At 46.7% G+C, this 17,471-nt stretch overlaps 1 protein-coding gene across 7 annotated transcripts in view; it reads left to right on the top strand.

The window, feature by feature from the left end:
- Positions 1-17,471, top strand: part of DACH2 (dachshund family transcription factor 2) — a 673,528-nt gene that overhangs the window by 562,903 nt on the left and 93,154 nt on the right. The window contains exon 9 of one of the 7 annotated variants that reach the window (XM_075940748.1): positions 13,472-13,967. The exons of the other annotated variants lie outside the window; for them this stretch is intronic. Within the exon in view, the coding sequence (XP_075796863.1) occupies positions 13,472-13,893 (422 nt within the window). The 3' untranslated portion in view covers positions 13,894-13,967. Of the gene's footprint in view, positions 1-13,471; positions 13,968-17,471 lie in introns of those variants that run through there. 7 annotated transcript variants of the gene reach the window in all.

Here is a 17,471-nt window from a genome sequence, read left to right as displayed (position 1 = left end):
GCTGCATAGTCCTGCCTTTTGTTTCAGCAACACCAGACTAACATGGCTACATCTCTATTATTATCCTTCTATACGGTAAGAGAGAGGGCCACCAAATTCAGTACACATCTTCCTCTTATAAGTTAAAGCAAGGTCAAGGTTTGGTTGATCCAGGAAAATGGGATGTGCCTGGAATGGGATTGCTTCTCAGAAAACCAGCCTTAAGCCTCCCAACCCTCAGGCGCTCTTTAGGGAGGGGGCCTAAAACTCCCTCCCCCCCATTCATAAGGGAATGTTCCTGTTCATCAGGGAGTGAGGGGAAAGTGCACAGTGTGCTATATTTTCAGTTTGGCTGGGGAGCATGGGATGCAGATGAGTCTAGACTAGGGCTGTCAATTGACCTGCATTAATGCCTGCAATTAATGCAGGATAGGATTAATGTGGTAAAAAAATTAACATGTTAATCGCAGGCGTTAATGCTGCTCTGCCTCTTTGTAGTGCCGCACTTCAAAGGGACAAGACATTAGCAGCCAGAGATCAGCTGGGGACTCCAGCTGAGCCCTGGCTCTGTCTTGTAAAGCCCCTTTGAAGTGCTGGCGCGGCACTTCAAAGATGCTTTGCAACAGCGGAGCCGGGGATCAGTCCCCAACTGATCCCTGGCTCCTAATGCCCTGCCCCTTTAAAACGCCCAAACGGCACTTCAAAGGGGCAGTGGAAGCAGAGCTGGGGATCAGCGGGGGGATTCCCAGCTCCACTGTTGCAAAGCCTCTTTGAAGTGCTGGACTGTTTCCGCTTGCACTGCTCCTTTGAAGTGCTGCTCCGGTGCCTTAAAGAGGCAGTACTGCATGGAGCCCGGGGTCCACTGGGGACTTCATATAGCGCTGCCCCTTTAAGGCGCTGGAGGGGACTCCATCTGACCCCAGGCTCCACCTTGCATTGTCCTTTTGAAATGCTGCAGTGGCACTTCCAAGGGGCAGCACTGTATAAATCCCGGGGTCAGCTGGAGTTCTCAGTTAATCCCGGGCTCCATGCAGCGCTGCCCCATTGAAGTGCCGTCATGTCTAGACTTCTCCCAGCAGGGGGACTTGTTTCCCTCCTCCTGGCTGTGCCTGCTGGAGCTGCAGCAGCCATGGAGAGGTGCTTCTCACCTAGCCCCAAGCTGCTGTGGTGAAAGAGTCTGGAATAGTCTTCTATCTATGGGGCAGCCTGCATACTGAACCTCTCATCCACATCCCCACCCCTGAACAATTATTTTAAGTGAAGCATGTATATTTTCAGTTTATTTCCCAAAAAACGTTCATTAATTGAGTTGAGGACTCAGGCAATGTTGGTAAATCTTATAGTATCTTATACTAGAGGATCAAAGGATGTTTAGGATGAAATTCCTGTTTAGAGACTGGTCAGACTAGGTCTATCAAGTGATTAAAAAAAAGATTAATTATGCAGTTAAAAAATAATCAGAATTAGTTCCATGAGTGATCATGTTAATAACAGAATATCATTTATTTAAATATTTCTGTACTTTCAACTTTTTCAAATATATTGATTTCACTTAGAATACAAAGTATACAGTATTCACTTTATATTTATTTTTATTACAGATATTTGCATGTTAAAAACAAAAAGTATTTTTTAAATCACCTAATACATATACTATAGTTCAGTATCTTTATCATGGAAGTTAAACATATAAATGTAGAATCATGTAGAGAAAAATTGCATTAAAATACAATGCAAACCTTTAGAGCCTGCAAGTCCACTCAACCCTACTTTTTGTCCACTCACAAAATATTTGTACGCATCACAAAATATTAGCCTGCTAGATGTGCTAAAAATTCATATCTCCCTTTATGCTTCAACCACCATTCCGAAGGATGTGTTAATGGGTTCTGCTCGATAATGATCTAAAGCAGTGCACACCAACACACGTTCATTTTTGATTGATTGAACGTTGATTTTCTTTTCTGGTGGTTCAGGTTCTGTAGTTTCAACATCAGAGTGTTTTTCTTTTAAGATTTCTGATATCATGTTCCACAACTTGTCAGATTTTGGAAGACATTTCATATTCTTAAACCTTGGGTCAAGTACTGTAGCTAGCTTTAGAAATCTCACATCGATATTTTCTTTCCATTTTGTCAAATCTCCAGTTAAAGTGTTCTTAACACAAATAAAATGTGCTGGGTCATCATCTGAGATGCTATTACATTAAATATATGGCAGAATGTGGGTAAAACACACAGTAGGAGACATGCAATTCTCTCCTGAGGAGTTGAGTCATAAATGTAATTAGCACATTATTTTTAATGAGCATCATCAGCATCAAAGCATGTCCTCTGGAATGGTGGCCAATGCACAAAGGGCATACAAGTGTTTAGCATATCTAGCATGTAAATACATTCCAATGACTGCTGCAAAAGTGTCATGTGAATGCCTATTCTCACTTTTAGGTAACCTTGTAAATAAGAAGCAGGCAGCATTATTTCCTGCAAATATAAACAAATTTGTTATTCTTAGCAAATGGCTGAAGAAGTAGGACTGAGCGGACTTGTTGGCGCTAAAGTTTTACATTGTTTTGGTTTTGAGTGCAGTTATGTAACAATCTACGTATATAAATTGCACTTTAACAATAAAGAGTTGCACTACAGAAATTGTATGAGGTAAATTGAAAAACACTGCACACTTTGAATTGTATGTTGTAACTGAAAATGTACAAAAAAAATCCAAAATATGAATACATTTCAATTGGTATTCTATTGTTAACAGTGCAATTCAAACTGTGATTAATCATGATTAATTCTTGTAATCGTGATTAAGTTTTGACTTAATCATGTGAGTTAACTGTGATTAATAGACAGCCCTACTGCAAACACAAATTCCAGATCACTAATGTTTATCCAACCTATTCAAAAATCTTGAATCTGATACCTTTCCTAATTCATGAGTTTGGCTCAAAAATTATGAGATTTTTTTTAAAAAATGGGAGAGAGGCAGTGTTCCCTCTAGGCTGCAGGGCAGCACAGCTTTACAGGTGATTAAGCAGCCCCACCCAGTAAGTCTGCTCCATGCAGGAGCCCTGAGCCTCTGACTGGGAGGGGCTGATTAATCACCTGTGAAGCTGTGCTCCCCCACAGCTTAGAGAGAACACTGATGAGAGGTTATTATAGTGCACTTGGGACACATTTTCAAACTTTTCTCTGAAAACATGAGGTACAGAAACTTCTTTTAAAAAAAGTTAAAATCACCTGACTCCCATGACTTTAGGAGCTGGGAGTTTGTGTATACATATCATGAAATTTAGGAGGAGATTGTGAATGTTTGCAATACAGTACTTAATAATTTAGTACAAATAATTCCAAACTTACTTCATATGTAGCATGGTGACTTGCCTCCATGTTTATTTTACAGTTTCAGGTAAAATCTCCATTGAGTGAAGGTTTCTATTTTACCTTAGCTATATTAATATAAGGGTTATCCATACTGATTGGTTGAATCGTAACTCTGCTTTGAAAGCCCTTGATCTTTCTAGCTTCGGCCTTTAACTCATGGTATGTGAATGTCACAAATATTATTCCTCACTTGAAGTATCTCATCCTTAACACAAACTTTGTTCACAAAAGTTAGGTTCTTGCATAGAATCATAGGGTTGGAAGAGACCTCAGGAGTTCGAGTCCAACTTCTCTGCTAAAAGCCGGACCAATCCCAACTAAATGGCAAATAGCACATTGCTATATAATATGAAAAATAAACTGCAGAATTTGTGCATCTGCAAATTAGCTGATTTTAGAAGTTACACTAATTTGTACCAACAAATATGAGAACAATATTTCATACTGTGAGGAAGTGAAGAGAAGCGCACCTGGCATTGCAGGGGTTAAACAAAGCCTTTTGGCCCAGCTAGCCCCATCCTGTTTTATCTGTAGCCAATGTCAGGCTTGGAGGGAGGATAAAAGGAAGGAGCCTGGCTCAGTGAGCTGCTGACCAGCAAGAAGACAGGAGTGTGGTTCTGCTGTCTGCAGGACAGGAATGTGTGAGGGCTATTCCCCACTCTGGCACTCCAAGTACAGAAGATGGTGTCCTGCAAGAGACCTTAAATGCCTTGCTTCTATAGGCTCTGCTTATAAAAACTCCCCACGGTCACATTTTCACTGACTTTGGGAGGTAGCTGCCATCATCAAGTGATTGAAACCCTGAAAAACAGGAAGAAACACTTGAATGCCTTCCCCAGGGTATCCCAAGCTCTTTTGCCACAAGAGAGCTTGAAAAAAGAAACAAAAACAAACACGGAAAACAATCCCTTTACTCACTGAGTGCTCGCCAGAATTCCCGTACATCACAGAACCAAAGCCCATACACTTGGCCAGCCACAGGAGCAAGTAAGCTTCCAGTCCCACTCCCTGCCCCCAGGACAAAGTGGAGAAACCTGCTAGAACCCTACCTAAAGGGAAAATCTGTACTCTTGAGGCCACGCCCCAAACTCAAGGACTATACTGATGTAGTGGGCCGGAGTTTCAAGGCCAGGGCACCAGCAGCAGGGTTCTGCACCCCTTTTCTGCCAGCTAATTCTGGGACCTAATCACTAGGCGACCCCACTGCCAGGAAGACTCTGCCACAAGTAGTGGAGAATGTGGGCACTGCCCTAGCCCAGCTGAAGGGCCATGTTGAAGAGACAGCAATAGAACAAGCGAGTGTGAGCCTCGTCCTTGAAGAGAGATGGAGCTGCTGCTGAAGTGGATGGCAGCAGAAAACACCAACCAGCAGCAGCAACAGCAGCAGCTATTACAACAAATCGCTCAGCAATAGCAACAGCTAATCGGAGAAGTAGCAGCCCAACAACAGCAGCCGATGCAACATGAGACTTCCCTGCTACCAGCCATTCCCCCCAGCCGAACTGCCTGTGCCTGCAGCTGCACCACTGTCTATCAAGTTGCCAAGATGGGGCTGGACGATGATCCTGAGGCTTTTCTGGAAACATTTGAGCTGTGGTAGCCCATTGGGCCTGAGCGAGCCAGAGAAAGAATCAGTCCTGTAACCTGAATCTATAATCTTAACTCACCTCTCTGACTTTGTGGAAGAGCAATGAGCCGACAACACCTTGAGCTGAGCATGTATCCAGGTGGCCATAGTAAATGGAAAGACGATGGCCTTCCATCAAGTGGGAAGGTTCCCCATTTTGAGATTCAGGGAGACTGCCTATAGCGGCTACAGAAGGACTCGCAATGGAAAAAGTGCACTACTAGCTCTTGGTGCCTTGCTCTTAGTAGAGGGAAGTCATGCGACTTGCCTATGCCATACCTACTGCAGGACACAGGGGAGGGAAAAGACACTGGCCCAGATCTCAGCCCACTTCTTTTGGCCCAGGATCCACAGGGAGGTGACAGACTTTTGTGCCTCTTGTCCGGAAAGTCAGTTTACTGCACCCTAGCCTGTGGAGAAAGCCCCGCTAATTCCCCTCCCGCTCGTGAGTGTACCATTTGAGCAGATTGGAGTTGACATAATCAGAGAAGAGTGCTGCTGGATACTGACTCATCCTTGTTTTAGTACACTACGTGAACTGGTACCCTGGGTGCCAAGATAGTAGTGACTGAGATTATGAACATCTTTGCCCATGATGGAATCCCTCAGGAAATCCTAACGAATCAGGGGACTAACTTTATATTCCAGATGGTGCAGCAACTCTGACGATGATTATGTAACCCTTCTGCCGAGTAGGGCCAGCAGCAACCAGGGCCAGGTTCAATAACTAGGGGTCCATCTCACGCAGAACAGGCTCAACCCCCCACCCAGTAGCCTGGGAAATTCACACACCTGGGCGCACCTGAGAGGCAATGCTTCCCCACTTGCAAGCACAGAGTCTGAGTGTAGAAAAGAAACTTTTAATGAAAGAGAGAAGTCACATGGCATTAACTTGGAAAAATACCACAAACAGAGTTCATAACCCCCCGCCACGAGTAGCTGTCTCAGATCAAAAGGATTGGGCAATGTCTTTTGCCGCTCAGGCTCACTAGTCCAACAAGGTAAGTTCCATTCACTTACCAAAACTTTCTCCGTACCCCACTTCAAACTTCCCACTTACAGCTCTGTCCAGTCAGTGACGACCCTGACACATCATCCTGATGACTCCACTTCTTGAGCCTGAGGCTATATCACCTTTGTGCTGCTCCTATGGTCTGCTTGCTCCACCTGCTTCCATTCCTACTGGCCGCTTGCTGGTCGCTCCTGCCAGCCACTCCGCTGGCCACCTGCTGCTGCTTCTACAGGCCGCCCGCCGGGTGCTCCTGCCAACTGCTCGGCTGCCTGCCAGTCATTCCCGCCAGCTGCTCCATTGGCTGCAATGGGTCTGGCTCCAGGCCAATCCAGTTACTTCAGCTCTTAGTGATTTCAACTCTTTAGCCACCACCTAGGCTAGCAATAGATTCCAGCTCCCACTGGACTAGCAAAAAGACTCCTGCTGGAGTCTGCTTTAGGTCTATCCTTAAAACAAGGGGGAAAGAGGCAGGTTGAACCAGTCTTACAGCTCATACCTTCCAGGCATGAGCAGGCTGGCTCAAGCCCATTCCCCCCAGCTCAGTAAACTCAACTCTGGAAGGGGGAGGCTTGTTCATCTGAGACCTCTTACAATTATGGTGTCTCTCCTGCAAACACTGGTGTCATATTTTACAGTTCCCACATTTAGGGGTAGCATGATTTGTGACCCACCCACACAACAGCCCAAATTAGTTACAATACATCACATTCCATTCCAACAACTGATCCTCCATCAGCCCTGGCTGAATTGGATTTACATAACCACACCTCAGATTCCTTCCCCATCCTGGCATGAGCTGTGTTTACATATCAACAGTTAATTATCTTGCAGAGCTAAACGATTTGAGTGAACACCCCCACCCCCAGGGCAGTTCTCTCCTTTTAGCCTGCTGATAGCAAGCAGTTGTTTAGCCCCTGCTTACAATTAATAATCAAAACACTCCAAACATCCATCTATCACCCCCAAATGGATGGCCTAGTAGAGCATTTCAACAGGACCCTGAAGTCTGCTCATTACATTTGTCCTGACCAATTTACATCAAGCTGGCAGGGGTCTTATGAGGTGGTTCGGCAAGTGGGCCCGGTAAACTATGGTGGGCACCAGCCTGACAAAAGCAAAGTTTGACAGATTTATCATATACATTTCTTAAAACCCTGGAGAGCCCGTGAAGGGGTTACTAATAACACTCCATCCGCTGGACCACTAAGAATCAGGCCCCAAGGCGGATGATGCATCAAAACCAGGAGAGGTCCCAATTGGATTCAATCTCATCCCTGAAGAGAAGCATCAGGCACAGCAACTGGTTACCATATTCTCGTCCATCTTCGCGGCAAAACCAGGCCTAACTCACCTGGCAGTCCATCATATCCAGGCAGAACCAGGAGTTAAGGTCCAGGAGAACCCCCAGCACCTTTCCCAAAACCTGAGATACATGGTAAAGCAAGAACTACAATTGATACTGGCTTTGGGGGTAATCAAGGAGTCCTTCGGTGACTGGAAGAGCCTGATAGTTCTAGTTCCTAAACCCAAGGGGAGCACCCGATTTTGCATCGACTTCCGGAAGGTGAATGCCTTGTCCACATTTGATGGCCCATGGCCTGGGTGGATGAGCTACTTGATAGGCTTTGAGAAGCAGAATATATTACCACTCTGGAATTAACAAAAGGATACTGGCAAATTTCCTTCACTCCTAAGTCCAAGTAGAAGATGGCATTCTCCACCCCCTTTGGACTCTTTCAATTCTGAACCATGCCCTTCGGGTTGCACAGTGCCCCTGCCATGATCCAGTGGCTGATGGACCACATTCTGCACCCCCATAGCTAGTACATGGCTGCTTATTTGGATGATGTGATGATTTATAGCCTCAACTGGCAGACCCACTTACAACACGTGGCAGCCATTTTACAGTCCCTCAAGGAAGCTGGCCTGACAGTGAAACCTGCAAAATGCCTCCTCAGGAGGAATGAAACCACCTACCTGGGTTACATTTTGGGGAAAGGCACTATCTGCCCCCAGTGGGAAAGGTCCAAGCAATCCAGTGATGTGCTCCTCCATCATCAAAAAAACAAGTATGACAGCTGATTACTATCGCCGCTTCGTCCTGGGCTTCTCCTCCATCGTAGCCCCTCTTAGCGATCTCCCCAAGACTGAGAGTCTAAACCGGATCCCGAAGACCAAAGCTTATGAAAAAGTTTTATAAGCCCTAAAGGTCCAGCTCTGACAAGAGCCCATCTTTGTACAGCCCCGACTTCTCCGAGGAGTTCTTGTTACAAACGGATGCCACACTCATCCACCAGTTTAGCAGCAGGCAGCAAGAAATGAAAGTATGATGAGAGTTATTGGATTTTTGGATTTACTTTGCATTGGAAATAAAGATGCCTCTGATGCACAGTGTATGGTGTATTTTCCAATAGTTCTTTGATACCTGCTAAACTACAGAGGCATTTAGAAACAAATCATTTTGAACACAAAGACAAAGGCATACGTCTTTTAAAGTGAAAGCTTGACGCATTTACAAATAGTAAATCTTTGATGAAAATCGCTCAGTTGAACACACAAAAATGCAATAGAAGTATCCTATAAAGTGAGCTACCATATTGCACTCACTGGAGAAGTACATAAAATTTCAGAAAACCTCATCTAAGCAATCTAGTAAAAAAGCAGAAGCATTGCCACTGTCAAACTATGCTATTGTTCATCGCATATGAGATCTTGCTGCTGACATTGAGAGAGCTAGTTTCTCAATTGTAGTTTTATAATTTGTATTCATTGCAGCTGGATGAGTCCACTGATGTGATGGGGCCCAAAATGTTACTTGTGTCTATCCATTATGTTTGATAAAACCATTGAAGAGAACTCGCTAATATGCAAATCCTTGAGAGCATTATGACTGGTTATGAAATATTTAACTGTATTAACAACTTTATTACAAGACATGAAATTAGTTGGGGAAAAATGCATTGATGGTATCAAGGCAATGGTTGGGAAAACAGCCAGAGATATAACGCAAATCAAGGATGTGACTCCAAAATGCACCAGCACACACTGTATTCTCCACAGACAAGTTCTTGCCATTAAGATGCCTGTACCTCTTTAAAATGTTCTGGACAAGGCAGTGCAAATTTTTAATTATATAAAAACTAGACCACTATAATCCAAGCTGTTCAAAATTGTGTGTGAAGAAATGGGCAGTTGTCACACACCTCTCCTTCAGCATATGGAGGCAAAGTAGCTATTGTGAGGGAAAGTACTCATAAGACTTCTTGAGCTTTTCATAAAGTTTTAGCAGATCACAAGCACTGGTTGTTTGACAAGTTATTTGTTACTGCTGAGACTTGCATACTTTGCAGATATATTCACAAAAATGAATGAAGCTAATCTATTGTTGCAAAGAAGAAATGTGAATATTTTCACGATAAAATGTAAAATTTCATCACTATTATAGAAACTGGAATTTTTGGCATCATATGTAGAAGAAAAGAACTGACCATTTTCCTATGCAGAATGACATTTTGACTGAAACCAATTCCTTTCTTGATGAAGATATTTGCAGTGGCTTTATATAGCACTTACATGACTCGTGCTCCTCTCTTTTAGAATACTTTCCTCCAACAAACAACAACAATTCTTGGGTGAGAAATCCTTGTTTAATAACAGCCAAGCCAGTTGGTTTATCAGTTCAAGATTATGAGAGCTTGATCGAAATGACTTCTGATTATCAGCTCAAACAAAATTGCAATGAACTTCCACTAACTAATTATTGGAGAAACTTGAATCAAAGTACCCAAATGTTGCAAAATATACAGTTCATTAGCTCCTTCCCTTTCCTACAACATATTTATGTGAAATTGGATTTTTGTATTATGCTGCAAGGAAAACAAAATATAGGAATAGACTTGATATTGCATCTAATATAAGCATCCACCTTTCCAATATCATTCCTGATATTAAATGGATTTGCAAAGAAAAAAGTGTGCTTTTCCCATTATAATATGAAAAAGTATCTCCAATGAACTTGTTATTTTGTTATTAATTTTTCTGATTTTTTTTGTTTAAAAAGGAATTCTATGAGAAACATACAAGAAATAAAAATAGAATTCCAAACTGTGTCTATTTGGTTACATATTGAATTTAAAATCATGATATTTTAAAGGCTTTGCCAAATTTTCAAGACGCTGTTGGGCGGGGGGGGGGGAGGGGGGAAGGGAGAACCTGAGACCTTGGGGGGCTGGGTGTGGCCCATGGCTTGCCTAGATCTGGCTCCCAAGGCTCAGGGGCCGCACCTTGCATTGGGGAGCCAGTGCTGGTGCTCCACCTCCCTGTTGCCCAACCATGGAGCTGGAGCACACAAAATCTATTGGGCTGGGCCCTCCTAGGCTCTGGTGTGCAAGGGGGATGTGGGGAGTGTGTTTCTCCTTCTCAGTTAGGTGCCACATCAGTAAGGATTTTTTTCTTTTTATTGGTTCTCACATATGTGTGGCCCTTGACTGATTTTTCTGTAGGTCAGTAACCCCTGACCCAAAATAAGTTCCCACACCTGCTGTAGCGACTCTGCAACCAAAAAAGTTTGGGAAACCCTGGGATAGAATTACATCAGAAACTGACAAAATACATTTTTTAAGCAAAATAATTTTGATTTAGTTACTCTTGAAGAGAAAAATAGCTTTAAAATACATGTAGTGCAGTTCTTACGATATGGCAATCTGTATGCATAGGTTACAGATGATCATTTTATGTTAATAAAAATACCACAGAGGTGTCAAGACACCAGATGGCACAGAGGATTAGTGATAGGTTACAGAGATTTTCACCTTCATGCTGGCAATTCAAATTTAGTACGGTCAGTAGTGAGTAATAAAACTGCGGCTGCTGGCATATAGTTCCTGATTCTTCAGGGTATTTAAGTGCATGCATAACTTTTAGCTTGCTAAAGGAGACATGGTCTCTACTCTCAATTATAATCCTCAGAATTGAACAGCTCTGAAGTTCCCTTTGGTAAATGACTCTTGTGCTTATACATACTAGCCAGTATACTACATGTGGCTAAAAACCAGACTTAAGTGTTGTTTTGTAGTTCATTTAAAATTACTTGGTGGGCTCTTACAAATGAAACTAGTTAAACTAGACACATTCTACACAACATTTTCTACAAATATCTGCAGATACTAAAGGGAAAAAAAGGCTCTGACTATGCCTTCACACTTTTTGTGTTTGCTTTTTGATCATGTTTTACCTGTACACATACACACCAGGATTGGGGCCAGCAGCCAGTGCACTCACAGCCACGCTCCCAGGGAGCCCCCTGCCACCCAGTGCTGCTGCCTCTGATACAGTGGAGGCAGCAGCACGGGTGTCAGGGGGAGCCAGTTTAAAAATCAGCTTCCTGAACAGACTGGCTGCCAGCCACAAATAGAGGCTGCTCTGTAGGAAGCTTGGACCCTTCCATGGACAGATAGTGGCAGCAATGCAGGAGGAGAAACAGGCGGCACCAGCTCCCCCCAGCACCGATTCCTGCTCCCTGATACAGAGGCAGGAAGTGGGGGAAATATGTGTAGCTGAGAAGATTAACCAATAAGCTTAGGCTTATTGGTTAATTGAGTAGTTGACCACACATTGACATCCCTAGTAGGCTTCCCAAACTCTTAACTGGAACCATATCACAGAGTCTATTAAATATGTAAGAGAACAGTTTCACCATTAACTTTACAATTAGGATCATGCATGAGCCTGCAGTTACTATGTGTGACTATATGAAGAGAAAAATAAATTGAAACTCTGCCCCCAGGGTAAGTTTGTTAAAAGCTAAAGCCTACCTCTTGCTTAAATGAAGTCAGTGAGAATAAAGATAGGTCAGTTATGAGAACTGTTAAAATTCTGACCCCAGCTAATAAAGCCAAGCAGTAGAGCACACAGTAGTGTATTTTTTCTAGCAACGATTTCTTTGCTTTCCTACAAACATTTAAACTTTTTATTTCATACCCTAATACTGTTCCCTACCTTTGTCAAAAATGTTCACGTACCCTGATAGGCTCAAAGCCCCAGCAACATTTTCCTGACCATGTTAAACAGAAACAATACTGTATTTTTGGCAAGTCACAACTAACCATCTCAGTGCAAATTTGGAATGTTTAGTATGAGATATTCTCAGTGAACTATTCACATGTGAGCAACAAATTAAAAATCTTGCAGAAAAAATTTGTATACATTTGAATAATGAAATATGGGGATAAACTCATGGTCATATTTGAGCTGAGAAAGAGGCTAAATTTGTTGCAAACATTATTTGTCCTGAATTAATTGCCCACCTCTGGAAACTGCCTTCTAGCACCAATATGCTAACACATGCAGTGTATGGCTACACTACAAAGTTAATTCGAACTAACAGATGTTAGTTCGAACTAATAGGCGCTACACATACAAACCGCTAGTTCGAACTTAATTCAAACTAGCGGAGCGCTTAATTCGAACTAGGTAAACCTCATTCTACGATGACTAATGCCTAGTTCGAATTAAGTTGTTCGAATTAAGGGCTGTGTAGCCACTTAATTCGAACTAGTGGGAGGCTAGCCCTTCCCAGCTTGCCCTGGTGGCGACTCTGGGCCAAACCAGAAAAACTCTTCTGCCACCCTCTTGGCCCCGGAGCCCTTAAAGGGGCACGGTGTGGCTACCGTGCTTGTGCCAGTTGCAAGCCTGCCAGCACCCAGCCAGCAGACCCTGCACCTGGCACGGGATGACCCAGCCACCCGCTGCCACCCAGCCCTTCGCCTCTTCCCAGGACCAGGCTGGCAGCTCACAGGAGCCTGCCCGGGGCCGCAAGAGGTGGGCACCCGCCTTGTCAAGTGCAGAGATCGTGGACCTCATCGAGGTTTGGGGGGAGGCCTCCAATGCCCACGATCTCCACAATAGCCACAGGAATGCGGCCGTCTACAGCCGCATGGCTTCCAGCCTGGCAGCCAAAGGCCACATGCAGACCCAGGAGCAACTCCGCTGCAAAAAAAAAGGACCTGCGGCAGTCCTACTCCAGGGCCTGCCAGCCAGGGGCCGACCTGGAGACCTGCCCCCACTTTGAGGCCCAGGACCGCATCCTGGGGGCTCACGCTGTCCATGCCCCCCGGGTGGTGATCAACCCCAGGGCAAAGGGACCCATCCCCAATACAGAGGAGGAGGACGCCGAGAGCCAGGAGCCTGCAGGGAGCCTGCCCAGGACCCAGGACCCTCGAGGCATCCCACAGAGCACATCGGCTGTGTCGTCTGAGGCCGAGGAGGGCTCTGCATGTGAGTGCCATTATGCTCCCCTTATGTGTACAGGGGCGTGGGGGGAAAAGGAGCCCAGAGACCGTGCGCCTGGGCCTTGCCCACCATCATGCAGCATCTGGGTGTCATGCAGGGGCCCTGGCCTTGCAGAGGGGGGCCGGGTTTCACCCACTGTGTCTCCAGGGAGAACTGACTGCTCTTGTTTCACCTCAGCTGCAGCACCTGGGACTGCAGGGCGCACCACCCCGCCTGCAACAGCCACCCGCACCCGTGCCAGCAGGCGCGCCAGGAACCAGGAGGACTACCAGCGGCAGCACCTGCGGCTCCTGGAGCACCAGCTCTGCACCCAGGACCACTGGGTCCGGGAGGACCTGCGGCTGCAGCAGTGGAGTTTGGAGGTGCTGGAGAAGCAGGGCTGTGCCCTCAGAGGCCACCTCCAGACCTTGGTGGACAGGTTCCTGCCTCCTCCTGCTCTGGCCCCTGCAGCCGTCCCAGCTCTCGCTCCTCCTCCCGCCCCTGCTCCCGACTCCTGCTTTCTCCGCACCCCCCGTCTCTCCTCCACACCCACTCCCCCCCGACGCCCCCGCACCCGCAGTGCTGCGAGACGAGAGAGCCAGCAGGATCCCCAAGCCTGAGCTTTCCCTTCCCTTCCTCCCCTTCCTCCCACTTCTAGCTCCCTCCTCCCAGGTTCCCTCTTCTCTCTCCCACCCTCACTCCTCCCTCCCCCCACCCCAGTTATGTAAAATAAAAAGAGATTTTGGTTGTCAAAACAGGTGTCTTTATTTTAAATTAGGAAGGGGGGTTAGAGAGGGGAAAGGGGAAGGGGGGAGGGTGGAAGAAGGCCCCAATGGGGCATGCAGGGAGAGTTCAGTCCTCCTCCTCCACCTGGAAGCTCTCCCACAGGGCTTCCCATATCCGGATGGCCCCCCGCTGGGCTTCCCGGATGGCGGCGGTGCGGGCTGAGCATACTGGCCAGCCATGTGCTCAGCCTCAGCCATCCAGGCTTGCAGGAAAGCCTCCCCCTTTCACTCACACAACACGCAACATGCTGCCACCACGGGAGGGATATTGTGCTCGGCGAGGTTGAGGCGGGTGAGGAGGCATCTAAATCTGGCTTTCAGTTGGCCGAAGGCCCCCTCGATCATGATGCGGGCCCTGGTGAGCCTAGCATTGAAGGCCTGGCGGGAGGGGTTGAGGTGCCCTGTGTACGGCTTCATGAGCCAGGGCTGTAGGGGGTAGGCTGCATCCCCCACCAGGCACACGGGCATGTCCACATCCCTGACCCTTATGTGGCGGTCGGGGAAGAAGGTCCCGGCGTGCAGCCTCTGGCAGACGGAGGAGTTGTGGAACACCCTGGCGTCGTGTGCTTTGCCGGACCAGCCCACATTAATGTCCGTGAACTGGCCCCGGTGGTCACACACGGACTGCAGGAGGACGGAGAAGTACCCCTTTCGGTTGACGTACTGGGAGGCCTGGTGTTCTGGGGCATGGATGGGGATGTGTGTCCCGTCGATGGCTCCCTACGCTTGGGGAAGTTGAGGGCACCGAACCCCGGATGACAGCGTCCAGGTTGGCGAGGCGGACCACCCTGCGGAGCAGCACCCGGTTGATGGCCTTGACCACCTGCAGAGAGACACAGCAAACCGTGAATCACTGAGGCGCTGGGGTGGCTGGGAGTGTTCGTTCCCTGGCACTGCCCTGTGCCCCACTCCCGGAAGCAACCCCCATGGGCGGCGTGTAGTACGGCCGGGACAGACCAAACCCTCCGGTGTGGGGCACTTTCGCCTCCTCCTCCCCTGTTTTCCCTGGGGCGGCCAATCCCCTCCTTGTAGCCCCCCTCTCCTCCTGGCCCAGTAGATGGGTGCCGTACCTGCATGAGCACTGCTCCGACGGTGGATCTCCCCACGCCGAACTGGTTCCCGATGGATCAGTAGCTGTCCGGCGTGGAGAGCTTCCACAGGGCAATGGCCACCCGCTTCTGGAGGGGGATGGCAGGCCTCATGCGAGTGTCCCATCGCTGCAGAGCAGGGGCGAGCCACTCGCAGAGCTCCAGGAAGGTGTCCCTCTTCATCCTGAAGTTCTGGGTCCACTGTCTGTCTCCCCAGCGCTCTAGGACGATGCGGTCCCACCAGTCGCTGCTGGTGTCCAGATGCCAGATGTGACGGGGCACGCTGGCATCCGGGTGCTGCTGCGGCTCCTCCACAGCCCCCAGAGAGGCCAGGCGGAGAGGTAGGGGGCTGACGTGCACCAAGTGGTGCCAGGCAGCCTCCAGCCATTGCTGGCAGGCTTGCAGCAGGAAGTCCAAAAACTGCACCAGAAAGCCCAGGGCGAGCTCTGGCTCCATGTTGCCAACTGCGGCGGTGTCCCCAATGGGAAGCACCGACACAGGCAGGCAGAGAGAAAAATGCATTGCTGTCCCTCAGCGAGGTAGGCAAGCAAGCGGAAAAGCTGAGAACTGGCTGTCCAGGGGGGTCCCTTTAAGCACGAGCCTCAGATAGCCTCAGACAGCAGCCACACCAAGCAACTACTGACCTGATGCCCTGCCAGAACCGGTTTCAGCTGCCCTTAAATGCGCCCCAGCGTCCAATCAGCATGGACGCACTAGTTCGAATTAGCAAAACGCTAATTCGAACTTGTTTTTAAGTCTAGATGTGCTAATTCGAATTAGCTTAGTTCTAACTAAGTTAATTCGAATTAGTGCTGTAATGTAGACATACCCGCAGAGTCCTGAGGGATATGTTCTTCTTTTTCTACAGAGAGTTTTGGTCTCCAGAGCTGTGAATCTGTCACCTATTATTTTCCTTTTCCTTTTATTTTTTTAAATACTCTGATCATATTATTTGAAGGGAACTGGGATTTTGTTTCTTTTCTGCCAGCTGAGGCATTTGCAGTAGTTCTACTGAAAGTGATAGAAAAATTTACAGTTGGCTGGAATTTTGAAGCCATGGAAACATTTGCTTTTTTGTTTCCCACATTTCATTAGATAGCAACAAACAGATTGAACCTCTAAAATACAGGACTCTCTGGTCTGGCAATATCCATGGTCCAGCAGGACCATGGATGTTGCTGGACCAGAGAGCCCTGGCTGGCCAGGTTTAGAAGTGCAGCCTGGCTGGGCTGGTGGTAGGGAGTACAGTGTTGATTGGGGCTGGTGCAGTATGTAGGAGTCACAGTTCCAGCCAGCGCTGGCGGGGAGTGCAGCCCCATCTAGGGCTGGAGGCAGTGGGGCTGGCAGCCAGAAGCACAGTCCTGTCCTGAGCTGGAGGCCATGGGGCCAGCAGCTAGGAATGCATTCTCGTCTGGGAGCAAAGTCTATAGCTCAATAGGGAGCCTTGCCCTCCCTTGTTCTGGCAAACTTTGTGGTTCGGGACCACTTAGATCCCAAGAATGCTGGACCAAGGATGTCCAGCCTGTAGTTTGAATTATCTTTGCCAAAGAATCAGTTGTTTAAGTGTGAGGGGAGGAGTAAAAACAAGTGCAGACCACCTGAAAAAGCAACTGACACCATGCTATATGGAGGATGTATTCTCTTGAGACAGAACTTTTCCAACAATTAAAATGAAAGTATCCAGATGGAGTATACAAGGAATAAGAAAAGAACTAAAGGGCATAAAGCAGAAATGCACACTGCGTGTGAAGTACAGAAAGTGCACAGTATGTGTCAACACCTATTCAAAATTTTCATGGTGCTATATCATTATTCACACGTTGGCTGTGTTGTCAACATACCAGTATTTCACATATTCAGGACATTATGTGAAACAAAAATATATTTTTTAATTTCTTCTGTATGTTTGTCTTGAGAAATATTGAAGAATCTCAAATTAAAAATAAATTCATGTTCCTTTAGATATATCTCAGCATTAACGTTCCAAACTCTTATACTTCCTGTCCCTCAGGAAGGCCCTGTCCTATAAAACACAATACTTTATTCGGGGTAAAGGCATCACAACTTTTGTGATAAATTTAAACTGAAATAGCAACTGTTAACTGGATGGCTTAAATAATGTGGTCTTCATTCAGTAACTCTTAACATTTGTCTAAGACTCAGGCAAACTTAGACCAATCATGTCTACACCACAAGATAAGGTTGAACTTTTTATCAATGTCAGCGTCCCATAATGCACTCATCTAGTCCCTCCTCCCTTGCTTGAGACCAATGGGAAGCAGTCTTTTCATACCCTTTTTTTGCCCTGGTTGCCTGTGTAGACGA

This window comes from Pelodiscus sinensis, chromosome 13, assembly GCF_049634645.1.
Source record: "Pelodiscus sinensis isolate JC-2024 chromosome 13, ASM4963464v1, whole genome shotgun sequence".
NCBI lineage: Eukaryota > Metazoa > Chordata > Testudines > Trionychidae > Pelodiscus > Pelodiscus sinensis.
This window is presented reverse-complemented; position numbering and strand designations above follow the sequence as displayed.